Consider the following 22,816-nt stretch of genomic DNA (forward strand, 5'->3'; position numbering starts at 1 on the left):
GGTACATAAAAATATCTTTAAAATTTGAGTACAAAAATAGAAAAATAAGTTTTCACTGTGAAGTCGTAGAAAAAATAGCGTTTGATAAATGAGAAATAAATGAAGAGAGATGTTTTCCTAACTGGGCGATAAATTGTACACGGAAACGCCTTGCGCAGTGGCGGCGAGTAAGAGGAGTCCGGATTTGGACGATTGCGAGAAGCGCAAATCTGAGCATCTGAAAAGTGTGGTTACGAGCGGTGCGTAACGCCCGATTTTCGGGTACCCTTTGATTCCCAGTGCTGATGAATTCAGCGGCCGGGACAAGTCGAGCTGGAACAGGTCTGATTCTGTCGAGTAAATAAGCGTTCCGTTATCGGCGCAACAGCCTCTAAGATATGAAATAAATCAACTTGATTGTCAATGGCTACGAACCTAGGCGATTGGCCTACAGTATGAACCTCTCGTAAGCTCTTCAAGTCGTAGATATTGATCTCGCCGAAGTTTTGAGCGATAAGAACGCTGGCTTTCGTGTCAGTAAGTAGTTTCTCAGCTGGAATAGTTACTGGAATGATACCGAGTCGTTTGGAGAGATTGGTACGAGAAATAATGACGATTTTGGAGAAAGTAGCGATGAATATGCGGGAGCTATCGATGGCGATTGCGGAAATATCGCTGTCGATGTCGATGGACTTCTGAAAATAAAGTCAGATCTGTATATATCGATATTGAGTACCTGTAATTGTAGCTCCTTCCCTTCTTCATTCAGCCGCCAAAGTCGAATTCCTCCATGCACATCTGCAGTAAACAACTCATCTCCTTCCATAACCATGTCCGAAATGCTTGCCCGGTGTCCCTTCGCGACCAAATCAGTGGTAAAAACACTCTTGTCAGGAAAAACGACAAGGATTGAACCAAAAGTAGTGCCGACAAAAACAAGACTTCGCCATATGCGAACTTTTCGACCAGAAATCGGCATAGACCAAATTGGGGTGGAGGGATCGCGGAGGTTAAAGAGTTTTACTTCTGTTTTCGTTAAGATCGTGGTTTTTATCCAATCGGTGTCTGAAAAATTGAATGGAGAAGGTGCTTTGTCAGCACCCTGACTGATGTGTCTACACAGGACTTGTCAGAACTTACTGAGCGCAGCTTTGACTTACCCATATCGATTGCTTCGGGCTCTGGAAAACGTATTCCCGTATTCGGCGACCGGGAAAAACTTTCATGCGCGATTTCTTCATCAATTTCCTCGAGCAAATGTTCGACCAACTGAGCCGATCGCTCGAACTTTTCCGGATTTATTCTCCCACCGGGCAAAGAGAAGGTCTTCTGAGAAGCAGATCCTTCGATGGTGACAGCAGATTCAAGATTTTGTGTCCAAATGTCGGAGTGGTGAATCGAGGTTGTTTGCGTTTCTTGGTTTATGAAGTTTTCATCTGTCCCGATGGCGATGTTTTTCAATCGATTTGCGCCTATGTTTCGCATAAAGCGAGTGTAGTCCGACTCAGGAAACGACCTTCAATTCGAGTCATAAGCCCTTGAGTTCCTTGATTTTGAATTTACCTGAAGTAAATTTCTGAGCTCAAATCCAGCGTCACTAATTTTTGTAGTTCTTTTGCTCGTTTCCAGCCGGCTCCGGATCCTCGATTTCGTCGCTTTTCCGAATTGATAGAAAAGAGCGATTCGGACTTTTTCGCTGGAACATTTTCTTTCTGGATATTGACGTTGATTTCGCGCAGGTTTTCAAAGAGATCCGTCGATTTTTCTGACTTCAAAGCTACCTAAAATCTGTTTTAGTCTTTTCTCCTTTTTTCGAATCGAAGCGCGGCTTTCTCTTTGGTCGAGCTCGAATACGCAAGCGGCTTCTCGTTTTAAAAAATCTGTTCAAAATCCTTTTATGACATCGTTACCTGTGAGTTTTCTCTATTTATCGCGTTCTGAATAGCTTCCCAGTCCTCTTCAGGACTCGGATTTTTGTTCTCCTTCTTTTCCTTCCCTTCATCTTTTCTCCTTTCTTCTCTTTCCAGCCTCTCTTCTTGTTCAGCTTTGGTCTCAAACTCGACGTCTTCAAAATCATCGTCGTAGATTTCGTCAAAATCTTCTTCATAAATTTCATCTCCAGAAGAATCTCGATCTGGCTCAAAAGTCGCAAATTCCTCGTCTTTGTAAGGATCCTCGTTGATGATTTTTTCCTCGTCTTTTAATTTTCTAGCAGTGGTCGATTTCAAGTACCCAGCTTCGCCACCGCTTGATTTTTTCGAGCTTTCTCGAGCTTTCGAAGATTTTTTTCGTTCCAAATTGTTTTCGCTTCTTTCTCGCTTTGAATTTGACTTTTTCAGCGCTAGATCTTTCTCTTCTTTTCTTCGCTCTTTTTGTTTCCGCTTCGCCCTTTCTTCTGGAGTCTCTTTTTCCTTTTCGCGCTGTTTTCGCTTCGCTCTTTCTTCAGGAGTTTCCTTCGCGCGCTTTTCTCGAGCTTCGCGTCGTTTTCGTTTTTCTCGCTCTTCCTCTGTCTCCTAAAAATAGAAATTAGTTGGGCTAAAGCGGGGCTGCGGGAGGGGCTAAGCAGCCTTAGCTAGGTTTCTACACAGGTTGCCTAGCCTAGGATCTGGGAAAATGTGAGCACATACCTTTGGTCTTGATTTTCTCTCCTTTTCTTTTCTAATTTTTCGCTCTTCTTCCGTTTCTTTTCGCCTTGTTCTTTCTATTTTATCTGCTTCTCTTCTGTTCCCAGATTTTTCTCTAAAAATCCATTTCAAACTTATCCATTTCTACAGAACATATTCACCGTTCAATTTTTCCAGTCATGGTCTTTTTTCGTTATTTTTCTCTTTTTCCCATTCTTAGCTCCATTGATGACTCATTTTTTCCCCCGCTCGGGCCAATCAGCGCTCGATTTAGAGAAAAACTGAAATCAGAAAAAAAAGTATGAAAATGAGCGAACTTTTGTGAAAGAAGAGAAAAATCGATGGAAGACGTGATTAACCAAAAACCTGGGATAATCAGAAGATCCGTTGGATGCTTGAAAGATGTGTATAATCATAAAAACTTTGTCAGATACTCGTTGTACACTGTTGCTGGCTCTACTACTGTACTAGGTACGTTTTTGATAGTCTTAGGAATCCTTAGGATGAATATACTTGCTTCTTATTGGCAGAAAACCTTCTTAGATAAGATAAATTCTGTTTCTTACTAATAATAATTGATTTTTCTGTAGCTATTTGGGTCTACTTCCGAAAACGCCAAAAGAAAAAGCCGATTTCCCTGTCTTCAATTTCAAATGACAATCTCGATGCATCTCCCCTTAGAAAAGACGTCCATGTTTCTCAAATCAACAGAAGCGCCGGAGAACGACTGTACCTAGAACTTGGTAGTGGAACGTCGCAGGCGATGATGTCGAGCTCTGAGAGCTGTTCGAGTTTGACGAATTCGATGAGCTCGGAAGATTTGAACGTCGTGATTCACGAGTGTCTTTCTCGGGGATTGAGGGAGCTCAAAATGGGATTGGACTTGTCGGGCTACGATGGAAGCAGAAGTGGTAAGCGCTCGCGGCACCAATCTACTAACAGTTACAGGATTTGAAAGTTTGCTTCTCACTCTTTTCTTGCTTTTATTAAAAATGCGTGTTTCCATCAGCTTTCATCATCGAAAACGAAGCTCAACCCTTTATCCATCAGAATCAGAATGCTCAACTCCCGGCTCACTCCGCTCCTCAGGCAGCAACAGAGCTCCTTCAGGACGAAAGCGCGTCAATTCCCGCCGCAGAATGGGAAGTATCAGCAATTCTATGTCAAACTCGACGGCTTCGACGACGGAGATTCTTGAAGAAGTCGCGACTATTCTAAAAGCGCAACAGCGTATCGAGCAGATTATTGAATCCGACCCGTGTTTGGCTAGTTCTAGCGACTCGATCAAGGAAATTATTCAACATGTGAGAACAGAATCCGAATCGTCGGGGAATGAGTCCGTCGCGTCTCAAAGAACTGTCCGTTCTGGCAGATGGTAGGGTCACTCCCCTGGTTCTTTATTCACACTCGATCCTTTCTAGGTCGCCAAGCGGTTCTAGCGTCGATTCTTTCATGACCGCCGACGAAGACTTCGAACTGACAACCTTTCCATTCCTTGGCGCGGCGTACGAGCTCGCTGATGACGACAGAATTTACACCAGAAAAATTCGCTACGAACTTTGCGGCGTCAAAACGGAACGAGAATTCCTCGCAAAGCTGCATTGCATCAGAGAAGCGGAGAAGCTTTGGCTCAGTGACAAGGCCTCTCGCGTTTGGTTGAAAGATGTAACATGTGTTATTTTTACTGGCTTGCTGCAAGCTGATGGTTCTGATCCCGAACCATGCCAAGGTACGAAAATGACGAATAACTCATCGAAATAACATGTCTTTTTTTAGAAAACTTTGAATCCTTGTGCGACTGGTGCGAGGACAACTACGAAGAAATGTGCAAAAGTCTTTCGCACAAAGGCATCTGCGAAATCTCCATATTCGACGTCGTCATTGATCTTTGTCTCCTCGATGGACTAGATCTTCTTTCCAGCCCTCCAGCAGCCATGATGTCCGGTAGGCGCTTGGCTTTCTTGATCCTATTTTTAATTCGAGTTCAGTCCTTTCAAATCGCTGGATGAGCGATGATTTCAAGAAGACGGCGATGACGACAGCCCTTTGGAGCTACATCAGTCGCTGCAGATCGGATCCCGTAAACAACAATCCGTTCATGGGTAAACTCCTCGATTTGGCAAAAACGGTCACTCCTGCAATCTGCTGGGGGCAAATGGGACCACAGCGAAAGTTCGGCGAGCTATTGCGGAGCTTCAAGGTTCGTTTCAAATTCTTTGATTATATTTTTATTTGATTTCTTTAGTCGGAGATAATCTCACTCTGCCAAGATCTTTTCGCCTACCGAGACAGCTGGGGATCGAAAGAACACTTGTCAAAGGACCTGAGAAACGTCATCGCATCAACCTGTCACCGGCTAATCGACATTTTGAACGAAAAAACAGAAAGTGAAATCTTATTCGTCGAGCCTCCAAAAATGATAGAAGAACTGACTGAAGCTGGCGATCACTCTTGAAACCTGACGATTTTTCTTTAACTTCTGTGCTGTCTATTACATGTATCTGTTATCCTACCTCATTAATAAATGTGCAACCAAAATAGCAAAACAATAGAAAAGCTGTCTTCAAAGTCATGTAACATTGGCAGTTTTGTCCAGAAGTTAATTTTTAATTCCCAAAGTATAAAAATAAGCGGTTTCTATTTTCTATTCAATGAACTTCAAAATTTTATTTTCGCTTTTTTCAATGATCAGTAGTAGCGAGTCGGCTTCTCAGACGAATTTGAGACTCTATCTCGAGGAGCGAATAGCGCTCAAGAACGAACTTCGTCTTTGGAAAGATACAGGTGCCAATAAATCTTAATAAGCACATGTAGATAAGGCGCTCTAGGAAAAATTCAAGACCGATTGCTCAATATTGGACGAGATCGAATGCAAGAAATCATCAAGCAACGCCAAGCAAATAGATTTCTGAGCAAAATGTTGGCAGGTTTTATGCTCAATCATTCCATTGAATAAAATAACAATAAAAAAGTCGATCAAGAAACAAACTGAGCGCATTGATGTTTTCGAAAAAATGTCTATTTTTGCTTATAACTGCTCTCACTGCTGAAGATTCCCCGTCAATAATTAATTTCCAAGTGAATTCCACGGTATAAAACAGCCATTTTCAATGTTTCTTGCCAACAGCAGTCGATGAAGCTCAAAATATATAATGTTTTCAGAAATAAAATTCTTGTTGTTCTGAAAAATATTTGAAAAACATCAACAGATCATGAAATGCTTCACGCTGCCGGAAAATTACGCATGCTAAGAATGCTCAAAGAACGCGCAAAGAACAGACAATTCAAAAAAATCGTTACTGAGTCCATCTTGTCACTCTAAAGAATAATCAAAAGACACGTATGTATTTGTGCAAGTCTTTTTATTAACAGATCAAAATGCATGTCACACTTCATAGCCTTGGCAAGAGCGATTGAGCCATAAACTCGGCTTGAACGAGCAAGCATTATGGTGGGAACAGCTCTCTCAAGAGCACATAACGCTCGAATTCCGCTCATCTCGCTCTTGCCATTCCGTCATCAGGTCTTTTTTACAATTATCTCCCCGTCATCACCGCATTTGTCCGCCCCGTCGAGTTGAAACGGAATCATTGAGGAAAAACGAGCGGGCGAAGCTCGCGAGCGGCCCTCGCTCCGCTCATTTAAATTTTGAGCACATCATTCGAGCGGTCTTTTTTCCGCCCGTCGAACTGTCGAAAGACGGAGGAGGACCGCTCGAATGCCGTGAGCGGTGGGACACGATGGGTCGCTCGTTTATTGCTCCGCTCGCTCGAAGTTCCGAGCGGCTTCAACTTTGTTGACGGTTGCGGACTAGGGCTCGGGTTTGTTGAACCAACTGAGGTTCAGGAGCGACCCTCGGGCAGGCTCAGTGTCAATTTGTCACAGTGACCGGGTTTACAATTATCAATCAGTAAGGATTGATTACAGGCCCGGGTTCGTTACCGGTCATACTTACATGTTCCAATTATGACCGTTCCAAAAAGAACATTCAACACGTTATATGCAGAAAAAGATAAGGAAAAGGGTTTTCGAAAGAGCTTAAAGATAAGGTGCTCGTATTCGAAAAAAATGTATAGAAGTCAAGTCGGTCATACGTACAGGGTTGATTCTGGCGCGTGAAGTGGTAGTTGAGTCGATCCATGGCGAGAAAATGACGAGAATGAATAAGTTACAAAATAAGAGGATTATAATGTGGATGGCGCTTTTTTGTTCGCTTAGTAGCTCTCGTACATATCGTCGTAGGCGAAGCCACTGTCGCCTTCGAAGAATTTGTCTTCTCGGTCGCGTCGGACGCATCGAATGATGGAGTTTTTGACCTACAAGTTGATTTTAATCAATTATTCTTCCTCGCGAAGATTGATTATGATATCCGCCCTCTTCTTACCTTGGACCATTTGCATCGGACGTTGTTGGGTTTGTTGAAATTGCAAGTGCAGGTGACGTGGTCGGTTGGGAAGGGCATCATCTCGAAGACCTTGTTTTCGCTGACCATATCGTCACAGCTGGAAGAAGGAAATTATTCAGTTGCTCAGGATGAGTTCGAGAAAATACCTGAAGTTGTAGAAGGTTCGTCGTCCATCGACAAATTTCTCCATGTTGAGGAGTTTGTTGGTGAGATTGTACATTCGCTTGGGGTCTTGGCATCGCTCCTTGATTCCGCAAAGATCGGTTCCGTCGATGGATTTTGGATTCCATTTGTACGAACCGACGGGGAAGTCAGGATCGCCAGCATTTCGTTGGACCTTGCACTAGAATTTTTCGGTAAGCAAAAGCGAAGAAAGATAAATGTTAATTTACCTTGATTGGCTTGGTCGACCAGACGTTTTCTTGGCCGTTAAGGCAGAGGAGGTTGCATCGGGTCTTGATCTTATTCTTTTTGATGTTGCGCTTGGTCTTGCACTTGGTCTTCATGTCTGGGAAGTCCGATGGGGGGAAAAGATCGGCGAAGTTGTCGCATGGAAGATCTTCTTCGAAGTAGATTCGGCCGGAAGGAGCTTGGGCACTGACGCCAGCAAAGGCGACTAAAGCGGAGATCTTCATTCTGAAATCGAAATAGTAAATTATGAACGAAAAATTATTCTCAAAATATTCGGAATAATGCTCAAAACTATTCACTGTTTGATTGGCAGAAGAACGAAATCAAGAAATCTGATTGGCTGAAGGACCAAAATGTTCGATTTTTTATCAAAATGAGCAAGTCTATTCTTGATTGTTTTTAAAGATTCCATTTCTCTTATGAAATTCTCTTTTTCCGATTTTTTTTTCTCGATTTTCTTACCTGAGTACGAAAGACCTTGTGTCGATACTGATTTTTTCTCGGCGGGGTAGCTGGTTTTAAACGGTAAACAGGATCATTTTGAATAAAGTACTTCTTATCTTACTAATGCACGCGCTCAGAAGAGCATGATCCCTGGTTCACCTTACAAAGTATCAAGCTTAGCTGGCCAGCCGGTAATCACGTTTTCGCGAGAAGACGCATTTTTTTTCGATTTCTAAGCGATTTGATTTTAGATTGATTTTCATTTCTGACATATTAAAAGTATCGGCTTTAATTTTTTTTCGTGAGAAATGCGATGCCTCAGCAGGATCAAGGCAGAAAAGGGGTGATACGTGAGCAGCCCTGGCTAGCCGGGGAGATAAGTCTAAATGTATCAGTTTTTCGGCAGCTGGTGAATAATTTAAAGAAAAATAAAAGTCCCCTAGTCTAGTGCTGGGCATGAAGATGGATCGGGTCGATGGCCAGATCGAAGAATTTGAAAGACGGCATCGTTAATCTTACCGTAAATGTTTGTAGATGCTTCCCAGGTGCGGCTCAATGGTCTGACATTTTGCCTAGCTTTTGGCTTTGTTTCAGTTTCTTGCGCAAAATTTGCGATGCTTCAGAAATTTTTTCACTCTAAAAAAGTCATCTGACTGTAACAACACTGTTAGTCTGATAACACAGGTATGCTATTATGGCAGTCTATCATCGGTAGTGAAAACATAGAAAGAACTGATGTTTGGATCGCTTTTATATTGCCGATTCATAGGTCTAAAAACCTAAGCTGAGTTAGAAAACTCACCTTGAAAATTGCGATTTTTCGTTAAAAAAAATACGGTGAAGGATCGAGGTTGCATATAGGAAAACTACCCGGGATTTTCCGCATAGATTTTAACAAAGTCAACGACCCATTAAAATGGTATTTAATCTTGAATACAGTGCTTGCAGAGAGCAAAGCCGTGAAAATGTCAAACAGAAATCCTGGCGCCACCTGAATATATTCAAAGGAGTATAAAATCAAACCGCCTCGATATCGAATCTCAATTTTTGACGAAAGACAAGAATTGACTTTTTCAAAAAAAAAAACATGGGAAAATTCGCTGGCACTTGGCAACGAACTAAGGTCGAAGGAGCTGAGGCTTTCTTCAAGGTAGGAATTGAAGTGATTTTCTAGAGATAGCAGGAAAATTTAAGGCTCTCAACGCCCCAGAAGACAAGTTGAAGCGGGCTGCTGCAGCTGAACTCACATCTGTCGTCAAATCCGACGGCAAGGAAATCGAACTCACCCGAACCTACACTCTTGCTGGGTAAGACATAGACAGGGGCTGCACAGAGGGAAAATCGATTTTTTATCATACTCTTATAGGGATGAATACATCGATGGAAACCTATGATCTACTGATCATTTGAACTTGTGATTTGGGGTCAGCAATAGTCACGTGGAGTCAGCTGAGGTCAAAATCTTATTATTCTCTATTTGATGTAGTTACTTTTGTTACTTTCAAGTAGCTGATACTTCACGGCCAATGACAGTCAATACTTTTAAATGATTCTCGATTTTATACTTCGATATAACTATCTAAAAGCAAGTTAAAATTTAGACTTATGGTTTCTATTAATTTCCTCCTAAAACATTCTTTTTAGCGAGAGCAAGTCTGCTACCACCAAGGTCACCGTCGGAGCCGAGAGCGAAATCAACGGTCCCCTCGGAGGAACCCACAAGGTCACCGTTGAGGCTGACGGAGATGCCGTCGTCTGCAAGACCACCGATGGCGCCATGTCCATCCGATTCGAAATCGTCGGCGAAGAGCTCGTTGAGACCTTCTCTGCCAAAGGCAACACCTTCAAGCGATGGCACAAGCGAGCTTAATTTTCCTGTCCTGACTTCTTTCTTTGCGGAAATAAAATAAGGCAGAATTTCAATTTCTACTTGCTTCTATATTATTCCTGCAATTTTGCATAATTTTTTTTGACAATTTTTGGTTAAAATTTTTGATGAATGTTTATTGAAAGAATCGACAAATGAATGGTGACGGAAAAGTGACTTGTGAAAGACAAGAAAATTGCGAGAAATAGTAGAATGCATTTTTTGCCAGCCGCGGCTCCTTTTACCGTCGTCGTATGTTGTGTTTGTGTGGTTTAGAAAATCGACAGTTATAATGAATGTACTGTACAACGAGGATACGCGAAATAAAAAGAAAAAAAAAACGTAGTGAAGCAGTTGAACAGCCAAAAACGGGGCTAGCAAGAAAACTTGCGTTACAGTTCTCAAATTGTAAATCTCAATTTAAAATTGAATTACCAGGAGTTTTTTTTTTATCATTTCAATCATTCCTCTTTCCGTAGCGCCTTAGAAACAGCATAAAATTCAACACATAACAAGCATATCTAATTTTGAAATATTCTTTCGAAGATCATTTCGAGTAAAATAAGCCCACAAGAGAATAAATCACCTGATGAAGAACTTACAGATTCTCCTCGACGTGAGGTTTCTATGGCGTGAGCTCAAACTCGAAGAAAATAATAAGACAAAGTTCTTTAGCCAAAACTGAGCAAACAAAACAAAAAAGGAAGCGATTTCTAAGGCTGCTAGAAAAGAGGATGAAATGATGGGCTGTTGGCAGATGGTTAGGATGCTGCTGGGCTTGGCAACCTGAGTAAAAAGCCTGAGTCAGGTTCTGAAAGAGCTAAAATGAATAGGTTTACAATTTCAGAACCTGACTCAGGCTTTTTACTTAGATTGTCGAGCACAGGAATGCTGTATTCAAGTTAAATCTTATCGTTTTAGTAGGTAGTCTGATGATACAGTAACATCTTCCAAATCTGTCAACAGCTTTGAACGCTTTGGAAAAGAAAATGATTGAAGCTCACTTTTTCGAATTTTAAAAATCTTCGAATGTCTTGAAAACGCGAATGTTCGAAAAATAGATGGTTAAACTGGTTGGAACTGTCGGTGAGCGAAAGAACCGATTCAAGGAGGACCTCTTCACATGGAGCTCTCGTCGGTCGTGGCGTTGCCCTCCAAGGTAGCTTGGTAGTCGCGGAGGACGGAGAGATGGACTTCGCGGAGGACGATGTGGTGGCGAACGTCGGCGATCTTCTTCACGGCTTCTTCTATAGAGATCTTTTCTTTCTAAACATTTCTGTTAGGTTCAACTCTTCGGAAAAGGTGTAGCTCTTGAATTTTGCTTCGATGAGTCGTGGAACTTACAGTAATTAAATAAGCAGCGCAGACAGTAGCACTTCGTGTTCGTCCAGCTTTGCAATGAACATAAGTCGTGTGGCCCAATTCTGCGATTTTCGTGATGAGCGCGACGGCTTGTTTCAACTCATCAACTGATGGCGTGTGGACATAATCGCCAACATTGAAGTGGAGAAGCTCGACGCCGAGTTCGGTCCATTCTTCGTCCGAGGGAGTCGTGTACCAGCGCTCGAAATCCTCGTTTACCGACACGACGCCGCGGACATCCTAAATTTAGCAATGCTAATAGTAAAGGATTCGATTTTTTCATCGATTTTAAGCGAAAAAAGAGCGGTTCCGCTCCGATCATGTGAATTTCCGGAAAATCAAATCGACGATTTACCTCGACTTCCTGAAGTGGCTGTGCCATTGATTTGAACGGAATGGCGCCGATTATTAGGTTCTCATCGATTCGATTGTACCACTCACGCGAGGAGAGCTTCTCCATCAGAATCGTGTAGATCAGCGACGGGTAGAAAAGGATGCGCGACGAAAGGCGAGGCTTTGGAAAAGGGATGGAAATTGGAAATGAATGTGGGGCTATTCAGAATTGGAGCTATTTAGTTATTAATTTGCGGCTTTGGTTTCATCGCTGGGCTCGCGATCATGGGTAGATAACCTGAGTGAGGATATGAAAGTTCCAAAATGAAAGCCGCGTAGCGGCTTTTTTAATAACTAGGGTAAATCACTAATAATTGAGCTTTTTTTTGGGCTAAGTAGGGTAGGCATATAATACCGTTTTAGAAAGCCCAGAAGCTGGGGATCATTTTGACTATTGATACTGGGGGGTGATCTTGTACCCTGAGGGCATTTAGGTACCTCCAAAGTCCCAAAATCTGGCCAATTTCAGAAATTTGAATTTTTGAGTGCCTGGACTGGCCTTTCAGATCCAGCCACTATGCTAGAATTGTAGCCCAGGCTCTGACGGTCATTTTGAGATATAGAAAAGTACTGACACCCGGGGGTTCCTGAGGAGCTAAAGGCTCTTGAAGTTGGGGAACTCGACAAAAAATGAGTACGTTTTCATAAAAAGTACAGCATTTGTGTCACAAATGCCTTCCAAAGACTTTTTATCTATGTTTCTTCATTGAAAAATGTTAAAGAAATCATTTGGGGTCATCGGAGGTCAGATTAGGTCACTCATGACAGTTTTCTAAATTTTTCAAAATTTCTGACCTAAAGTGACCTCAGATGACCCCAAATTATTTCTTTAACATTTTTCAATGAATAAACATAGATAAAAAGTCTTTGGAAGGCATTTGTGACACAAATGCTGTACTTTTTATGAAAACGTACTCATTTTTTGTCGAGTTCCCCAACTTCAAGAGCCTTTAGCTCCTCAGGAACCCCCGGGTGTCAGTACTTTTCTATATCTCAAAATGACCGTCAGAGCCTGGGCTACAATTCTAGCATAGTGGCTGGATCTGAAAGGCCAGTCCAGGCACTCAAAAATTCAAATTTCTGAAATTGGCCAGATTTTGGGACTTTGGAGGTACCTAAATGCCCTCAGGGTACAAGATCACCCCCCAGTATCAATAGTCAAAATGATCCCCAGCTTCTGGGCTTTCTAAAACGGTATTATATGCCTACCCTACTTAGCCCAAAAAAAAGCTCAATTATTAGTGATTTACCCTATTAATAACGAAGCCGCAGAGCGGCTTCGCAAAATTACTTTTGCAATTAATTCTCAACAAGAATTCTGGAAAACTGGAAAATATGCTTGTCATTTTTCCGATATTTGAAAAATACGGTGTGACATATTTGAAGACGACTAGAAGTCACGCGACCTTCCAGTTGTTTCAAAGCTCAAAAATCATTATTTTCAATATTTGGCTAGCGACCGTCTCGGTTCAGAAAAACAACGCCGCTCTCTTTTTGTTCTTTTGCCGATTTTGGGCGATTCTTTCATTTGAAATTTGCCATCCCGTGCCAGAACGGAAATGATCGTCTCGGAGACTTGGAGGGGGAGATCGCTGGCGTATGTGCTCATGTTCATGATCGACTGCGTCATTGTCGGCTGGACGAGTTGGGTAGGTTCGGACGAGCCGACCTTTGATGGGTTACGCGATTTGTTGGCAAATGGGGTTTTATGGGGGGCTCTGTTTCACAGAAAAATATATTTAGAAATTATATGGAATCCGTAATATTTATCTTTAAAATTAATTAGTATCTTTGTGTCCTATTTTAACGATAATCAATCATTAAATAAAAAAGGCAACTCATAACATTTTTACGATTTTTTAATTATTTTTCATAAACATAATAATATACCGTCATAATACCGAGGATGTCAAGATTCGAAATGCGTTTACAAATAAACGGTTATTAATTTTTTGACAAAAATCTATTCATAAATTTGTTATAAAAAATATGTTTTAATAAATGAAATGATAAAAGTCAAAATTCGTCAAATAATTGCGTAAACTTTCCTTTTCGTCAATTTCAGCTTGGCTCGCAATTTTCTCCGTTTTCTTGTTTTCGAGTCGAAAAAGAAACCTTCGAGATTCTTCAGAAAACGACTTGTTTTTCTTTTAGCCGTGATTCTCGTTTCAAGATTCGTTTGATTTCTATTTTGATTGGCTGATTTGAGTTTTTCTCTGAATTCGTGAGAAAAATGAGAGATTGATATTTTATTATTTCGCGGATGCACTTGAGAAACCAGAAGAGAGACGCCAAACGAGAAAAAAGGGGCGGCTGAGCCAATCAATTGCCACGCGTGGGCGCCAAAGTTGACTACGCAAAGAATCTCCATCTTTCATCTTTTATCGCCTCGAAATCCAAATTTTATCATCAGATTTACGAATCTGTCCGTATTTAAAATTATGACTCATCTATTTCCCTTCTATTCTCTCTAGAATTTCCCGACTAAAAATTGATTATTGACCTCATTTCAGTAGATAAAGAAAGAGATTTCTGAACAGTGGAAGCAAAAGCCGCTTCTTTCTGTTTTTCTTGTTGAATTTATAATTTTACCTAATCAATCTTTCCCTATTTCAGATGTTCGGCAACGCAGCCTTCCTACCCGTTGCGCCTATGGAGCCCCTAATGGTCCCGATTTTCGACCCGGCTCATTTCGCCCAAGAAGCGGCCCAATTTGGCTTTCCAACCCCCGAATCTGCCCCGGCCCATGGAATCTGGACTCCGGATGGATCCCCTTCTGCCATGGCTGCTCCTGTTTTCCAGCAAGCTCCTCCTATCCTCGCCTTTCCCTCTGATGATCGCGTCCTTTACGGGTAAGTTCAAAGCAACTCTTCTTTGATTTCAATTTGAAACTCTTTAGCTACAGCGGGGAGTACTTCAGCCCAAGCATTTTCTACCCTGATGGCAGTGGCCAAATTATCCAAGCCGCTCCCGAAGCAGCGTTCTTCGGCCCTCATTACCCCGACTTCGCACGAGAAGAAATGATCGAACGAATGAAACAAATGGAAAGAGAATTGGACAACTCTTTTTGCCGAAAGACTGCTCCGATTGTGTGCACATTGATGGGCTTCCTGAAGATATTACTAAAGACCAACTTGCCGAGAAGTTCAAAGCTGCTGGAACAATCCGTGTTACCAAAGGTTAGAAGCCAAAATATAAATTTGAAGTCAACTACGGTAGCTTCAACTTTCATTTAGGGACCCAACGAATCTTCCTGTTCTTGGACCGAATGACCAAGCGAGGAACCGGCCGAGCAACCATTACATTTTTGACCCGCGAGGATGCATGCTGCGCGGTTAGACTTTTCAATCAGAAACCACTCAATCCTTCAAAGCCGAAAAAATTCATTATGACTGTCAGAATCGCCACACCGCCGGAGAAGAACCCCTTCGCCGATAAACTCGTAAGTCCCCAATCACTTCTTCCACCCTTCAAATTCACATTCTAGCGCCGGGAACACTTTGAAATGCAACAAGTCATGGACCAAGTCCGCCTCCAGAACCAAGTGCTGTTCCAGTTGCACGAGCAGCAAATCTCCCCATCACCGACTCATTCCAGTGTTTCTCCTCTAGTTCCAAAGCCTGATTCTCCAGCTGCTAAGAAAGAAGATAAGAAGGTGCAGCGAAACGGGTTTGACCGGTCCAAAACTTGGTACGAGAAGAAGAACAACAGAAAGATCTTCAAGTAAGACAAAGACTAAAGACCCATTTTTCTAACATGAAATCAAGGAAGAGCCCTGGCACTCCAAAGAAATTTGCTTCATCTTGAAACAAGCGTCAGGTAATCAAATCAAAATCACTGGGAAATATTTATTGAAAGTATTTTTTAGCACACGACAACACCTCATCACTTAGTTCCATTCAACCTAACTGCCTTTATAGCTCCATCTAACTACCAAAATATTAAACGAATAAAGCTTACACCTCACGTAAATCCTTCGTTGTCATCCTTTTGCATAAACTTATTCTCCAATTTCGCAAATGCAACTGCATATTCAAGAAGAAAAAAGTCTGAGATCGAAAGAATCTCGGAGATAAAACCCCCGCTGATATCACTATGTTCCGCACTCTTTAAAATCAGCAGCAGTCGGACAATAAGCAAACAGAGATCTCCACTAAAATGAAGCTTTTTAATTTCCTCCTCGGCTCTGCCCTCAGTATCCATCCTTTTACTTCCGAAGCCCCTACTACGCAAAACCCAGATAAGTGCCAGAATATCCACATCGTCTACGGATCCCACAATAAGAACAACAAGTTGAAGTTTATCTCTGAAACTTCTGCTCTCGTCCAGGTATGAGCCAAAAGAGAATCAGCTGGTTAAATTCCAACCTGACAGTACGATGTCAAATACAGTAGCGAAGCTTCTCATGATGTCCGAACCGATGCATACATTGGTTTTCTCCAATTCTTTGTTGGAAAATGCGGCAATGACTTTCTCCAAGGCCCGGTTTAATTCAATCTTCGCCTTACTATTCTCATATAGCCTATATGATATAGGCCCTTTAGCCAAATTCTTACTTATGACCTTTCCTCAAACCGGGAAAAGCGATGGTAGACCACCGAGTCAGCTTTTCTTTCTTGGACAAGACTGAATACTACACCACCGAGTAAAATCCTCTTCCTTGATTTCTGATCGTAAATAATTTCCTAGCCATTTTGCTCGATACAAGGAGAACGGCAACTGGTCCAAATCTGTGATCCAGTTCAATGCTAAAGGACTTCCACCAGCTCCAGTTCATCATCGAAACCAGATCCAAAATGGTGGTGGAGATCGCCCTCACCTTGGAACCAAGAGATCTGATCGATACATGCTCCAGATCAACGGTCTTGACCAGGTTCGAAAGTCAAGATAAATCCTTATCATTGCAAGAAATAGGTTGACTGGACTGGAGTCAACAAACTCGAGTGTCTCTACGGTGCGAAATCTGCTTCTGCTCCAGAAGATTACAGCGGCGAAGACTTCACTTACTGCGCCCTGAATAACAACTAAACAACCCTTTCCGATGATCTGCAAAGAATAAAATGTAGCCCTGTAGTACAGTCGTAGTTTACTTCAGAAAAGGCCATAAAACACAATGGAGCAAGTGCTCATATTCAAGAACTCTTCGTTCTCTCCAGGGCAAAAGGAATGATTCCCGAGCTTGCAAAAGAAACATCCGCAGAAAGTGTCGTCAAGCGTGGCGATTCGTTTGAGAATAAGGACGAAAAACAGCAGTAAAGCCACAACAATAGCTGAAAATATTCAGTTGAAAGCGCAAAATATAGCAGGTAAAAATATCGACAAGAGGTTTTCTGCTACTTTTGCCGATTTAGTAGTACCATTCGAAAAACAGTCTTTTGGTTTGATTTCCCTCCCTTCGTTTTGAACAAAAGCACCGGAATAATATCCTCTCCGGTTGAATCTTTTCTCAATCTCGCTCTCCGGATTCTTTTTCTATTAAACTCTCTTTGAGATAAATATGGGTTCTTCATGCCCAGATTCTAGCACTACCTAATATTCAGGAGAAATCCCTCAAATCCCTTTGGTAAAGGCACTTTTATTAATTATTCAAGGCGAAATCTACTCTTTGCAAAGTGATTTTGGCTACTTGACTACATTACCTGCTGAAATGTATCCAAACGTTTCTTTAGAGAACTTGTCTTCTTCGCGGCCGAAAATCATCGGGGCTTGAGCCTGAAAATTAAGTCTAAAGACGGAGATTTAAGAATGAAGAGACATTAGCATTGAGAACAGCGATGTTTATGAGCATGGCTGTCATGACTTGCGCATCACGAATCGTGTTGAATTTTGGCTTTTGCTCTGACATGTAAATATCCATGAATTTCTCGACAGATTGGCGGTAAATCTGGTCCTTATTCAAAGTAGTCCTCCTTGATTTCATGCTTTGTTTGAAAGCCAAAGAGAGGGAGTCCGACCCTCGTTTTTCTAAAAAACGCATGCTCTTTTTGAAAATCGTCCCTCGACGGGGATTTTTAGCAATTTTTTTGTGGATTCCGTAATTTGATCTCGAGGAACACCGCCGTGAGTTTTGAGTACTCGCGATGATCTGCTCGACCCGCTGATTGTTGAATTTCTCATACGCCTTGACAGCGTTGTAAAAAACATTCATAAAAACATCATCTCGCTCGTTTTTGCGGATATTTTGTCTTGCTGACTGGAATCTGCGCATTTTACTCAATGACCGTCAAAAAACAATGCATTTATTAATTTCCCCTCCGCGGATAAATGTCACGATTTAAAATCTGTTCGGACTTACGATTGGAAAATCTTTTAGACTTTCTGTCGACGCTTTTCTTAGGCTTTCGCTTGTCTGTTGGCTTTTCATGCTTATTTTTTTTCAACTATTTGACCACACAGCGGGATATGCAAAAAAGCATATTGTTATCAGTACGCTTATCAATGAGCCTGTCCTTGGTCAGAAAGAAGACAAAAAAGAGTGGCAAAAATCTAAGCAAAATTATCATTTATTTGCATTTTCTGTACAGTTTTAGTTTGACGATAGAAGGTCAGTGTTTTACAATTTCTTTCACTTGGCCTCGTTCCAAAAATATCGACGTCGTGCCCAAGAGTTTGCTCTCTTCGACCACGTGAGTACTCACCAAAACGCCTTTGTTCAAATTTTCAAAGACTTGAAGCAAGCTTTTCATTTTGATTCTCGCTGACGGGTCCAGTCCGCACTAGAATGAAAATATTTTATTAAAAAAAGAAGCGAGATTCTTACGGAAGGCTCGTCAAGGACGATGAAGTCAGGATTGTTGAGAATTGAAATGGCGACGCATAACTTTCTCTTTGCTCCTCCGGAAAGCTGTTTGGTCAGTCTTTTTGAATATTTTTCGATATCGACGAGAGAAATTATTTCTTTCGTGATGTTCTTGCAATTTGCGACGCCTCGTGTTCCGAGGAGGATTTCAATCGTTTCTTCAACGGTCAAGCTGTCTAGCAGACAATCTCGCTGTCTGCAGTACCCGATTCTTCCAGATCGTAAAATCACACCGCTTGACGCGCTATTCAATTTGCAAAGGATGCTCAAAAGAGTTGTTTTTCCAGCGCCATTTGATCCAAGAAGACAGACTGTTTCTCCTCGATTCAGATCGAAAGACACATTTTTCAATGCTGATTTTTCTTTGTAAAACTTTGTGATGTTCTTGATTTGAATAGAGCCCTTGGAGTAAGGATCGGAGTCAGTTTCTTTGATCACGGAAAACTCAGTGTCGGAGGAGTTTTCAAGGAAATAAAGGATGCCCCAGTAGATAGAGGAGAGGACGAAACATCTTGATGTGGTTGTATTTTCAGATAACGAAAAATTTATTATTAATATTATTTATTATTATTTAGAGTTTACAACTTTGATGTTTTTACAGTTTTGTGAAATTGTCTTTGGGCGAGATTCTTACTACCAAAAGTCAAAGTAAGTGGATAATTAAAATAATTATAGTTTTCTTTGTTCACCAGTCTTATGGTTTTCCCTTAATAACCATTTCCTTATCCAAGGATCCCCAGTTATTCGTATCCCACTCAAAGGATCAATTTCCACCGCTTGGCAAAAGAAAGAAACTCCCGAGTGGCTTTTACTGACACAAAATTTCGAGAATGTCTTTTCGCAATAAATTTCAAACAGTTCGATCGCGAAATTGTAAGAAGGAAGAATTCCATATAGCTGGAAGAAAACAGATGATTGCTCGTTTCCAGTGAAGATTTGAGTGCAAGTCGCAGACATGAACATAAGAATCGTACAGATGAAGTTGACGTTGCTGTGGTGGCCGACGAAAGATCCTTTGTCTTCGGAGAAATGACCGACGATGAAGGCGACCGGCATGTGAGCGATAAAGAATCGCAGGCAGACGGAGAAGATTGGAAGAACTTCGCCGATCCCGAATTGAAAGTTTGGCGACTTGATGAACAAACTAGTCACCATCATACAACCCGCCAGAAGTGCCACTGACTGTAAAAGACAAGTAGCATACTGAACGAGCCAGAAGAATCGCCTTTTCAATGCTGATGTATGCGCTTGAATTTGCCGGAATCCAGTTTTTCGCTCTTCTACTACGTTCATCCCAACTGGTGACATCATCATCATCATTGCCAAAATACAGTTGTAGACAACAGTCATCCCTTTCACAAAAGAATCAGTAAAGAGCACGCTGCCTTCTGGCTGCGGAAGATCAAAAGGCTTGTGGGTGAGAAAGATGGAAGCATTGGTTTTTGCTCGGAGTACTGTTCGATGAGAGTGAAGGAGAGCAGCTGGAGGAGCGTGGAAAAAATCGTTGGGGTACATGGTGAAGTCGTAATCTGGCAGATGGACGATTCCGCTGATCCCTGTTCCGACGATTTTCAGCACGTCGTCATAATTGACTGTTGATGCTTCAGGACTGGCGTTTCGATTACTGTCAAGTGAGATATCCGTCAAGATGACCACAGCTGTCGGGAGGAAGAACTGCATGAATAAGATGAAAGGATCACGCTTCAGAAGGATAAAGCACTTTCTTAGCTGATAAAGAAGCATCGATGAAATGTTTCTTCTGGACTTCTGGATGGCATTTTCCAAGACTCGATGATTATCTTTTCTCTCTTTCATGTGTTTTTCTTCTGACTCAAGTTCGAATAACGAGCTCAATCCTGTTGGTCGGTCGCTCATTACTTCTTCAAGTGATCCAGATTCACAGAGCTTTCCTTCTTTCAGAAACAGCACCGAGCTTGCTAAGTTTTCAGCTTCGTCCATGTAGTGAGTCGACATGAGAATAGAAGTTGAAGCGGACAGGTTCCTTAGAATTCCCCAGAGCTCGTTTCTAGAGACCGGGTCTAAGCCAGACGTTGGCTCGTCCAACAATAAACGTTTTGGCCGTCCGATGATAGATAGACCTAATGTTAGTTTCCTGAGCATACCACCGGACAGCTGATTCGGGTAGTTTTCTAGTTTATCAAAAAGTTGAACGTCTTTTGCCAATGATTCAATTTTTGCCTTCTCCAAAGAAGTCGTGGAAAGCTTCGAGAAGATTTCGAAGTGCTCTCTCACGCTCAGATATTCGAAAAAGATATTGTGCTGCGGGCAGTATCCGCAATTTCCGCCGCCGACGAGGTCTGATCCAGATGTTGGCTCCATAAATCCACAGAGGATATTCAAAAGCGTTGATTTCCCAGCGCCATTCGCGCCAAGAAGAGCGGTAATCTCATTTTCTTCTGTTTTGAAAGAGACTTTGTCAAGGGCGACTTGATTTGAAGATTCATAGAATTTCGATAAATCTTTAACTTCGAATCGAGAAGCTTCTGTTTTCTTCTGTCCTTGGAGTTTTCTGCTTTTGATTTTCTCGAAACTCAGGGTCAGCAGAAAGTAAAACACTGTCGTGACAAGGAGATAAACGATTACATCGAACATTCCCAGGGGATCTTCGAATGAAATCTTCTCGTAGAAATTTTCGGTCAGTGACAAACCCATGTTTTTGCTTTGATAATGACAAATTATGTCGCAACCAAGGGCGAGCATGATTGTTGGGTTGAGAATGATCGCAATTTTTGGCAGAAATGGCATCAACCGCCAGCTTGTAGAGATGAACCCGTGGGGGACTGAGATGAAGAAGATGATGGCTGAAATGATCGTTGCTGCTGTAGTTGGCTTTGTGAAAAAAGTCGAAGCTAGGTGGCAAAGGAAGATAAGGGAGGAACCATACGCAGTCAGGAGTAGCCAAATGACGGAGAACGATGTGTGGGGGAAGATTGCTCCGTTGGTTGAAATATTTGCAGTCAGCGCGTAGGACAACACAGCAGAAGCGATGGATTGAAGAACGAGGCTGACGAAATGATGCGCAAGAATGATGTCTTTTGGAGAAGCACCGACGAGCGAGAGGTAGTCAAGTCGATGTTCTACTCGATGACGGGTGATTGTCTTCAATACATGTTGGATGAAATGCGCAAAACCGAGCATGAAAATCAAATGAAGCTGCTGCTGCGCCATTTCAGGAAACGTCGTCGTCAGTTTTGCCGACTGTCCGGAAGGCTGGAGAATCTGATCCGCGTCGTGATAGACTCCGTTTTGCTCAAGAAATTGTTTTTGAATCGAGTTCTGGACTGCTAGAAAGCCTTCAGTGTAATACAGCGACCATTGAGAGTGATCATCGATGAGAGTGGAGCCAATCGTGTTTGTTATCATTTTCCCAAAAATCGTCGGAGAGCTCAAGTGCCCCATCCAGCCTTCCCAATTGCCTTTGATAGGGTATTTCCCTGCTGTAGGAAGAGTTCGAATCGTGAAGTTCAATTGCTCAGAAACATCATGGAAGTGAACCCCAAGGTAGATGTTTCGAGTATTTCTCGATCGGGCGATGTACTCTTCCATGTCTTCAACTTGTGAAAAACCCTTTGGGACGAACTTTTTACTTGCTGAAACCTTGCCAAAGAAGTCGTACCCGTTGAATTTTTCTCTTATATCAGCGCATGTTCTGTTGATGATTTCCAAGTTCCGGGAAGTTTTTGGAGCGAAGAGAATCTCATGAGTATCGACCATGGCGAATCTTTTGGGATAGACTTTTGACGAGATAATCGGCTGCATATCCACTTTGCCCGTCTCATAATCCCTTGCTGAGAAAACTTAAACGGACTGTCGAGAAGAATGACTTACCTATCTCTCTAAAACTGAGGAGAAGAATGGAGCTCAAAGAAGGAATCGTAAGTAGAAGAATCAAATCCAAAGGTTTTCTCAATTTCTCTAGCAAAAACAACCGAGCAAGTGTCCAGAATTTCGACTAAAAGGAATATTGCTCTCTTTGCCTTTTTATGGCAAATGTTTTGACTCAAACCTTAGAGTTCTTCTTCATTTTGATTAAAAATTCGAAAAAGTAGTGAAGTGAAGATATGATGTAAACTCAAGAATGACCTCCTCAAGTTCTGAACTCTTCATCTGAGGTCAGACTAACCAAATGTTTGGAAAGTAGTCTAGTGGCTCTAAGTTTGCATGTAGTGACACGAAAAGATTCAATGGCAAATACAGGCGGAGTCTAAAAATTCTGTCTGATGTCTGGCTTACGTAAGAGTAAACTTTCGTATATTTGAAATTTACGTTTCTTTCTTCGAAAATTCTCAGTCTGGAAACCTTTGAGACCTTGCATGCTTCTTCTGTCTTTGAAGAACTCACCAAGAAAAGGAAGATGATGGAAATAGAAGTTGCAATTTCAAAACCAAATAGAAGAAGATCCGCTAAGTAAACGGCGAAATTTGACCTCGTGCATTTGGGGTGCACGAGTTCACTTTTTATTCCTCGAAGTGCGGATTTCATAACTATTTTTGTGGCCAGTTAATCAAATA

At 41.9% G+C, this 22,816-nt stretch overlaps 8 protein-coding genes across 9 annotated transcripts; 4 read left to right on the forward strand and 4 right to left on the reverse strand.

Annotated features, from left to right (window-relative positions):
* Nucleotides 1-3: 3 nt before the first annotated feature.
* LOC145704689 (uncharacterized) lies at nucleotides 4-2,884 on the reverse strand. 2 transcript variants are annotated; one of them, XM_081782160.1, is made up of 9 exons: nucleotides 2,765-2,884; nucleotides 2,607-2,718; nucleotides 1,890-2,492; nucleotides 1,543-1,760; nucleotides 1,140-1,495; nucleotides 716-1,044; nucleotides 415-674; nucleotides 266-370; nucleotides 4-217 (listed from the first exon to the last, which is right to left on the reverse strand). In XM_081782160.1, exons 1-9 carry the CDS (start codon nucleotides 2,782-2,784, stop codon nucleotides 118-120), a joined length of 2,103 nt encoding a protein of 700 aa, XP_081638286.1. In that variant the 5' UTR covers nucleotides 2,785-2,884; the 3' UTR covers nucleotides 4-117. The 2 variants fall into 2 exon arrangements, with proteins under 2 accessions (XP_081638286.1, XP_081638285.1); XM_081782159.1 differs by having other exon boundaries at nucleotides 4-370.
* Nucleotides 2,858-5,143, forward strand: LOC145704690 (uncharacterized). Its single transcript, XM_081782162.1, has 7 exons — nucleotides 2,858-3,074; nucleotides 3,194-3,514; nucleotides 3,654-3,978; nucleotides 4,025-4,332; nucleotides 4,380-4,547; nucleotides 4,592-4,803; nucleotides 4,849-5,143. The coding sequence occupies exons 1-7, from the start codon at nucleotides 2,945-2,947 to the stop codon at nucleotides 5,056-5,058; spliced, it is 1,674 nt and encodes a 557-aa protein (XP_081638288.1). The 5' UTR covers nucleotides 2,858-2,944; the 3' UTR covers nucleotides 5,059-5,143.
* Nucleotides 5,144-5,949: 806 nt separating this feature from the next.
* Nucleotides 5,950-7,651, reverse strand: LOC145703568 (uncharacterized). Its single transcript, XM_081780945.1, has 4 exons — nucleotides 7,401-7,651; nucleotides 7,155-7,351; nucleotides 6,988-7,105; nucleotides 5,950-6,919 (listed from the first exon to the last, which is right to left on the reverse strand). The coding sequence occupies exons 1-4, from the start codon at nucleotides 7,641-7,643 to the stop codon at nucleotides 6,818-6,820; spliced, it is 660 nt and encodes a 219-aa protein (XP_081637071.1). The 5' UTR covers nucleotides 7,644-7,651; the 3' UTR covers nucleotides 5,950-6,817.
* A 1,224-nt stretch (nucleotides 7,652-8,875) lies between these two features.
* Nucleotides 8,876-9,770, forward strand: LOC145703688 (fatty acid-binding protein, liver-like). The gene is made up of 3 exons (XM_081781073.1): nucleotides 8,876-9,013; nucleotides 9,058-9,170; nucleotides 9,508-9,770. The coding sequence occupies exons 1-3, from the start codon at nucleotides 8,951-8,953 to the stop codon at nucleotides 9,731-9,733; spliced, it is 402 nt and encodes a 133-aa protein (XP_081637199.1). The 5' UTR covers nucleotides 8,876-8,950; the 3' UTR covers nucleotides 9,734-9,770.
* Nucleotides 9,771-9,839: 69 nt separating this feature from the next.
* Nucleotides 9,840-13,768, reverse strand: LOC145703723 (phosphatidylglycerophosphatase and protein-tyrosine phosphatase 1-like). The gene is made up of 5 exons (XM_081781117.1): nucleotides 13,533-13,768; nucleotides 13,035-13,153; nucleotides 11,448-11,606; nucleotides 11,075-11,332; nucleotides 9,840-10,996 (listed from the first exon to the last, which is right to left on the reverse strand). The coding sequence occupies exons 2-5, from the start codon at nucleotides 13,113-13,115 to the stop codon at nucleotides 10,850-10,852; spliced, it is 645 nt and encodes a 214-aa protein (XP_081637243.1). The 5' UTR covers nucleotides 13,116-13,153; nucleotides 13,533-13,768; the 3' UTR covers nucleotides 9,840-10,849.
* Nucleotides 13,769-14,101: 333 nt separating this feature from the next.
* LOC145701263 (uncharacterized) lies at nucleotides 14,102-15,457 on the forward strand. Its single transcript, XM_081778487.1, has 7 exons — nucleotides 14,102-14,337; nucleotides 14,385-14,465; nucleotides 14,501-14,664; nucleotides 14,722-14,927; nucleotides 14,973-15,208; nucleotides 15,253-15,304; nucleotides 15,354-15,457. Exons 1-6 carry the CDS (start codon nucleotides 14,102-14,104, stop codon nucleotides 15,290-15,292), a joined length of 963 nt encoding a protein of 320 aa, XP_081634613.1. The 3' UTR covers nucleotides 15,293-15,304; nucleotides 15,354-15,457.
* Nucleotides 15,458-15,621: 164 nt separating this feature from the next.
* On the forward strand, nucleotides 15,622-16,550 carry LOC145704298 (uncharacterized). Its single transcript, XM_081781752.1, has 5 exons — nucleotides 15,622-15,814; nucleotides 15,860-15,965; nucleotides 16,070-16,130; nucleotides 16,175-16,358; nucleotides 16,400-16,550. Exons 1-5 carry the CDS (start codon nucleotides 15,644-15,646, stop codon nucleotides 16,511-16,513), a joined length of 636 nt encoding a protein of 211 aa, XP_081637878.1. The 5' UTR covers nucleotides 15,622-15,643; the 3' UTR covers nucleotides 16,514-16,550.
* A 26-nt stretch (nucleotides 16,551-16,576) lies between these two features.
* Nucleotides 16,577-22,329, reverse strand: LOC145701264 (phospholipid-transporting ATPase ABCA3-like). The gene is made up of 9 exons (XM_081778488.1): nucleotides 22,312-22,329; nucleotides 22,134-22,257; nucleotides 19,000-22,093; nucleotides 18,867-18,917; nucleotides 18,246-18,795; nucleotides 18,043-18,201; nucleotides 17,241-17,375; nucleotides 17,125-17,197; nucleotides 16,577-16,755 (listed from the first exon to the last, which is right to left on the reverse strand). Exons 1-9 carry the CDS (start codon nucleotides 22,327-22,329, stop codon nucleotides 16,577-16,579), a joined length of 4,383 nt encoding a protein of 1,460 aa, XP_081634614.1.
* Between the last annotated feature and the right edge of the window lie 487 nt (nucleotides 22,330-22,816).

This window comes from Oikopleura dioica, chromosome PAR, assembly GCF_907165135.1.
Source record: "Oikopleura dioica chromosome PAR, OKI2018_I68_1.0, whole genome shotgun sequence".
NCBI classification, from domain to species: Eukaryota; Metazoa; Chordata; class Appendicularia; order Copelata; family Oikopleuridae; genus Oikopleura; species Oikopleura dioica.

Bases quoted from the DNA above. Each gene is read 5' to 3' on its own strand.
- LOC145704689 (XM_081782159.1), bottom strand. From the start codon at position 2,784: ATGACTGGAAAAATTGAACG. The intron at 1,761-1,889 runs GTAACGATGTCA...AACAGATTTTAG, and splicing joins TAAATAGAGAAAACTCACAG to GTAGCTTTGAAGTCAGAAAA. The intron at 1,045-1,139 runs GTAAGTCAAAGC...TCAATTTTTCAG, and splicing joins GCCCGAAGCAATCGATATGG to ACACCGATTGGATAAAAACC.
- LOC145704690 (XM_081782162.1), top strand. From the start codon at position 2,945: ATGGAAGACGTGATTAACCAAAAACCTGGGATAATCAGAAGATCCGTT. The intron at 3,979-4,024 runs GTAGGGTCACTC...GATCCTTTCTAG, and splicing joins ACTGTCCGTTCTGGCAGATG to GTCGCCAAGCGGTTCTAGCG. The intron at 4,804-4,848 runs GTTCGTTTCAAA...TGATTTCTTTAG, and splicing joins AGCTATTGCGGAGCTTCAAG to TCGGAGATAATCTCACTCTG.
- LOC145703568 (XM_081780945.1), bottom strand. From the start codon at position 7,643: ATGAAGATCTCCGCTTTAGTCGCCTTTGCTGGCGTCAGTGCCCAAGCT. The intron at 7,352-7,400 runs GTAAATTAACAT...GAAAAATTCTAG, and splicing joins GGTCGACCAAGCCAATCAAG to TGCAAGGTCCAACGAAATGC. The intron at 7,106-7,154 runs GTATTTTCTCGA...TCCTTCTTCCAG, and splicing joins CGAACCTTCTACAACTTCAG to CTGTGACGATATGGTCAGCG.
- LOC145703688 (XM_081781073.1), top strand. From the start codon at position 8,951: ATGGGAAAATTCGCTGGCACTTGGCAACGAACTAAGGTCGAAGGAGCT. The intron at 9,014-9,057 runs GTAGGAATTGAA...GGAAAATTTAAG, and splicing joins GAGCTGAGGCTTTCTTCAAG to GCTCTCAACGCCCCAGAAGA. The intron at 9,171-9,507 runs GTAAGACATAGA...CATTCTTTTTAG, and splicing joins CGAACCTACACTCTTGCTGG to CGAGAGCAAGTCTGCTACCA.
- LOC145703723 (XM_081781117.1), bottom strand. From the start codon at position 13,115: ATGACGCAGTCGATCATGAACATGAGCACATACGCCAGCGATCTCCCC. The intron at 11,333-11,447 runs GTAAATCGTCGA...TGCTAAATTTAG, and splicing joins AGCCACTTCAGGAAGTCGAG to GATGTCCGCGGCGTCGTGTC. The intron at 10,997-11,074 runs GTAAGTTCCACG...AGAAATGTTTAG, and splicing joins GCGCTGCTTATTTAATTACT to AAAGAAAAGATCTCTATAGA.
- LOC145701263 (XM_081778487.1), top strand. From the start codon at position 14,102: ATGTTCGGCAACGCAGCCTTCCTACCCGTTGCGCCTATGGAGCCCCTA. The intron at 14,338-14,384 runs GTAAGTTCAAAG...GAAACTCTTTAG, and splicing joins GATGATCGCGTCCTTTACGG to CTACAGCGGGGAGTACTTCA. The intron at 14,665-14,721 runs GTTAGAAGCCAA...ACTTTCATTTAG, and splicing joins AACAATCCGTGTTACCAAAG to GGACCCAACGAATCTTCCTG.
- LOC145704298 (XM_081781752.1), top strand. From the start codon at position 15,644: ATGAAGCTTTTTAATTTCCTCCTCGGCTCTGCCCTCAGTATCCATCCT. The intron at 15,815-15,859 runs GTATGAGCCAAA...CCAACCTGACAG, and splicing joins AAACTTCTGCTCTCGTCCAG to TACGATGTCAAATACAGTAG. The intron at 15,966-16,069 runs GCCCGGTTTAAT...AACCGGGAAAAG, and splicing joins CGGCAATGACTTTCTCCAAG to CGATGGTAGACCACCGAGTC.
- LOC145701264 (XM_081778488.1), bottom strand. The intron at 18,202-18,245 runs GTAAGAATCTCG...TTTTCATTCTAG, and splicing joins TCGTCCTTGACGAGCCTTCC to TGCGGACTGGACCCGTCAGC. The intron at 17,376-18,042 runs GTAAAACACTGA...ACTTTGAATAAG, and splicing joins GAGGCCAAGTGAAAGAAATT to GACCAGATTTACCGCCAATC.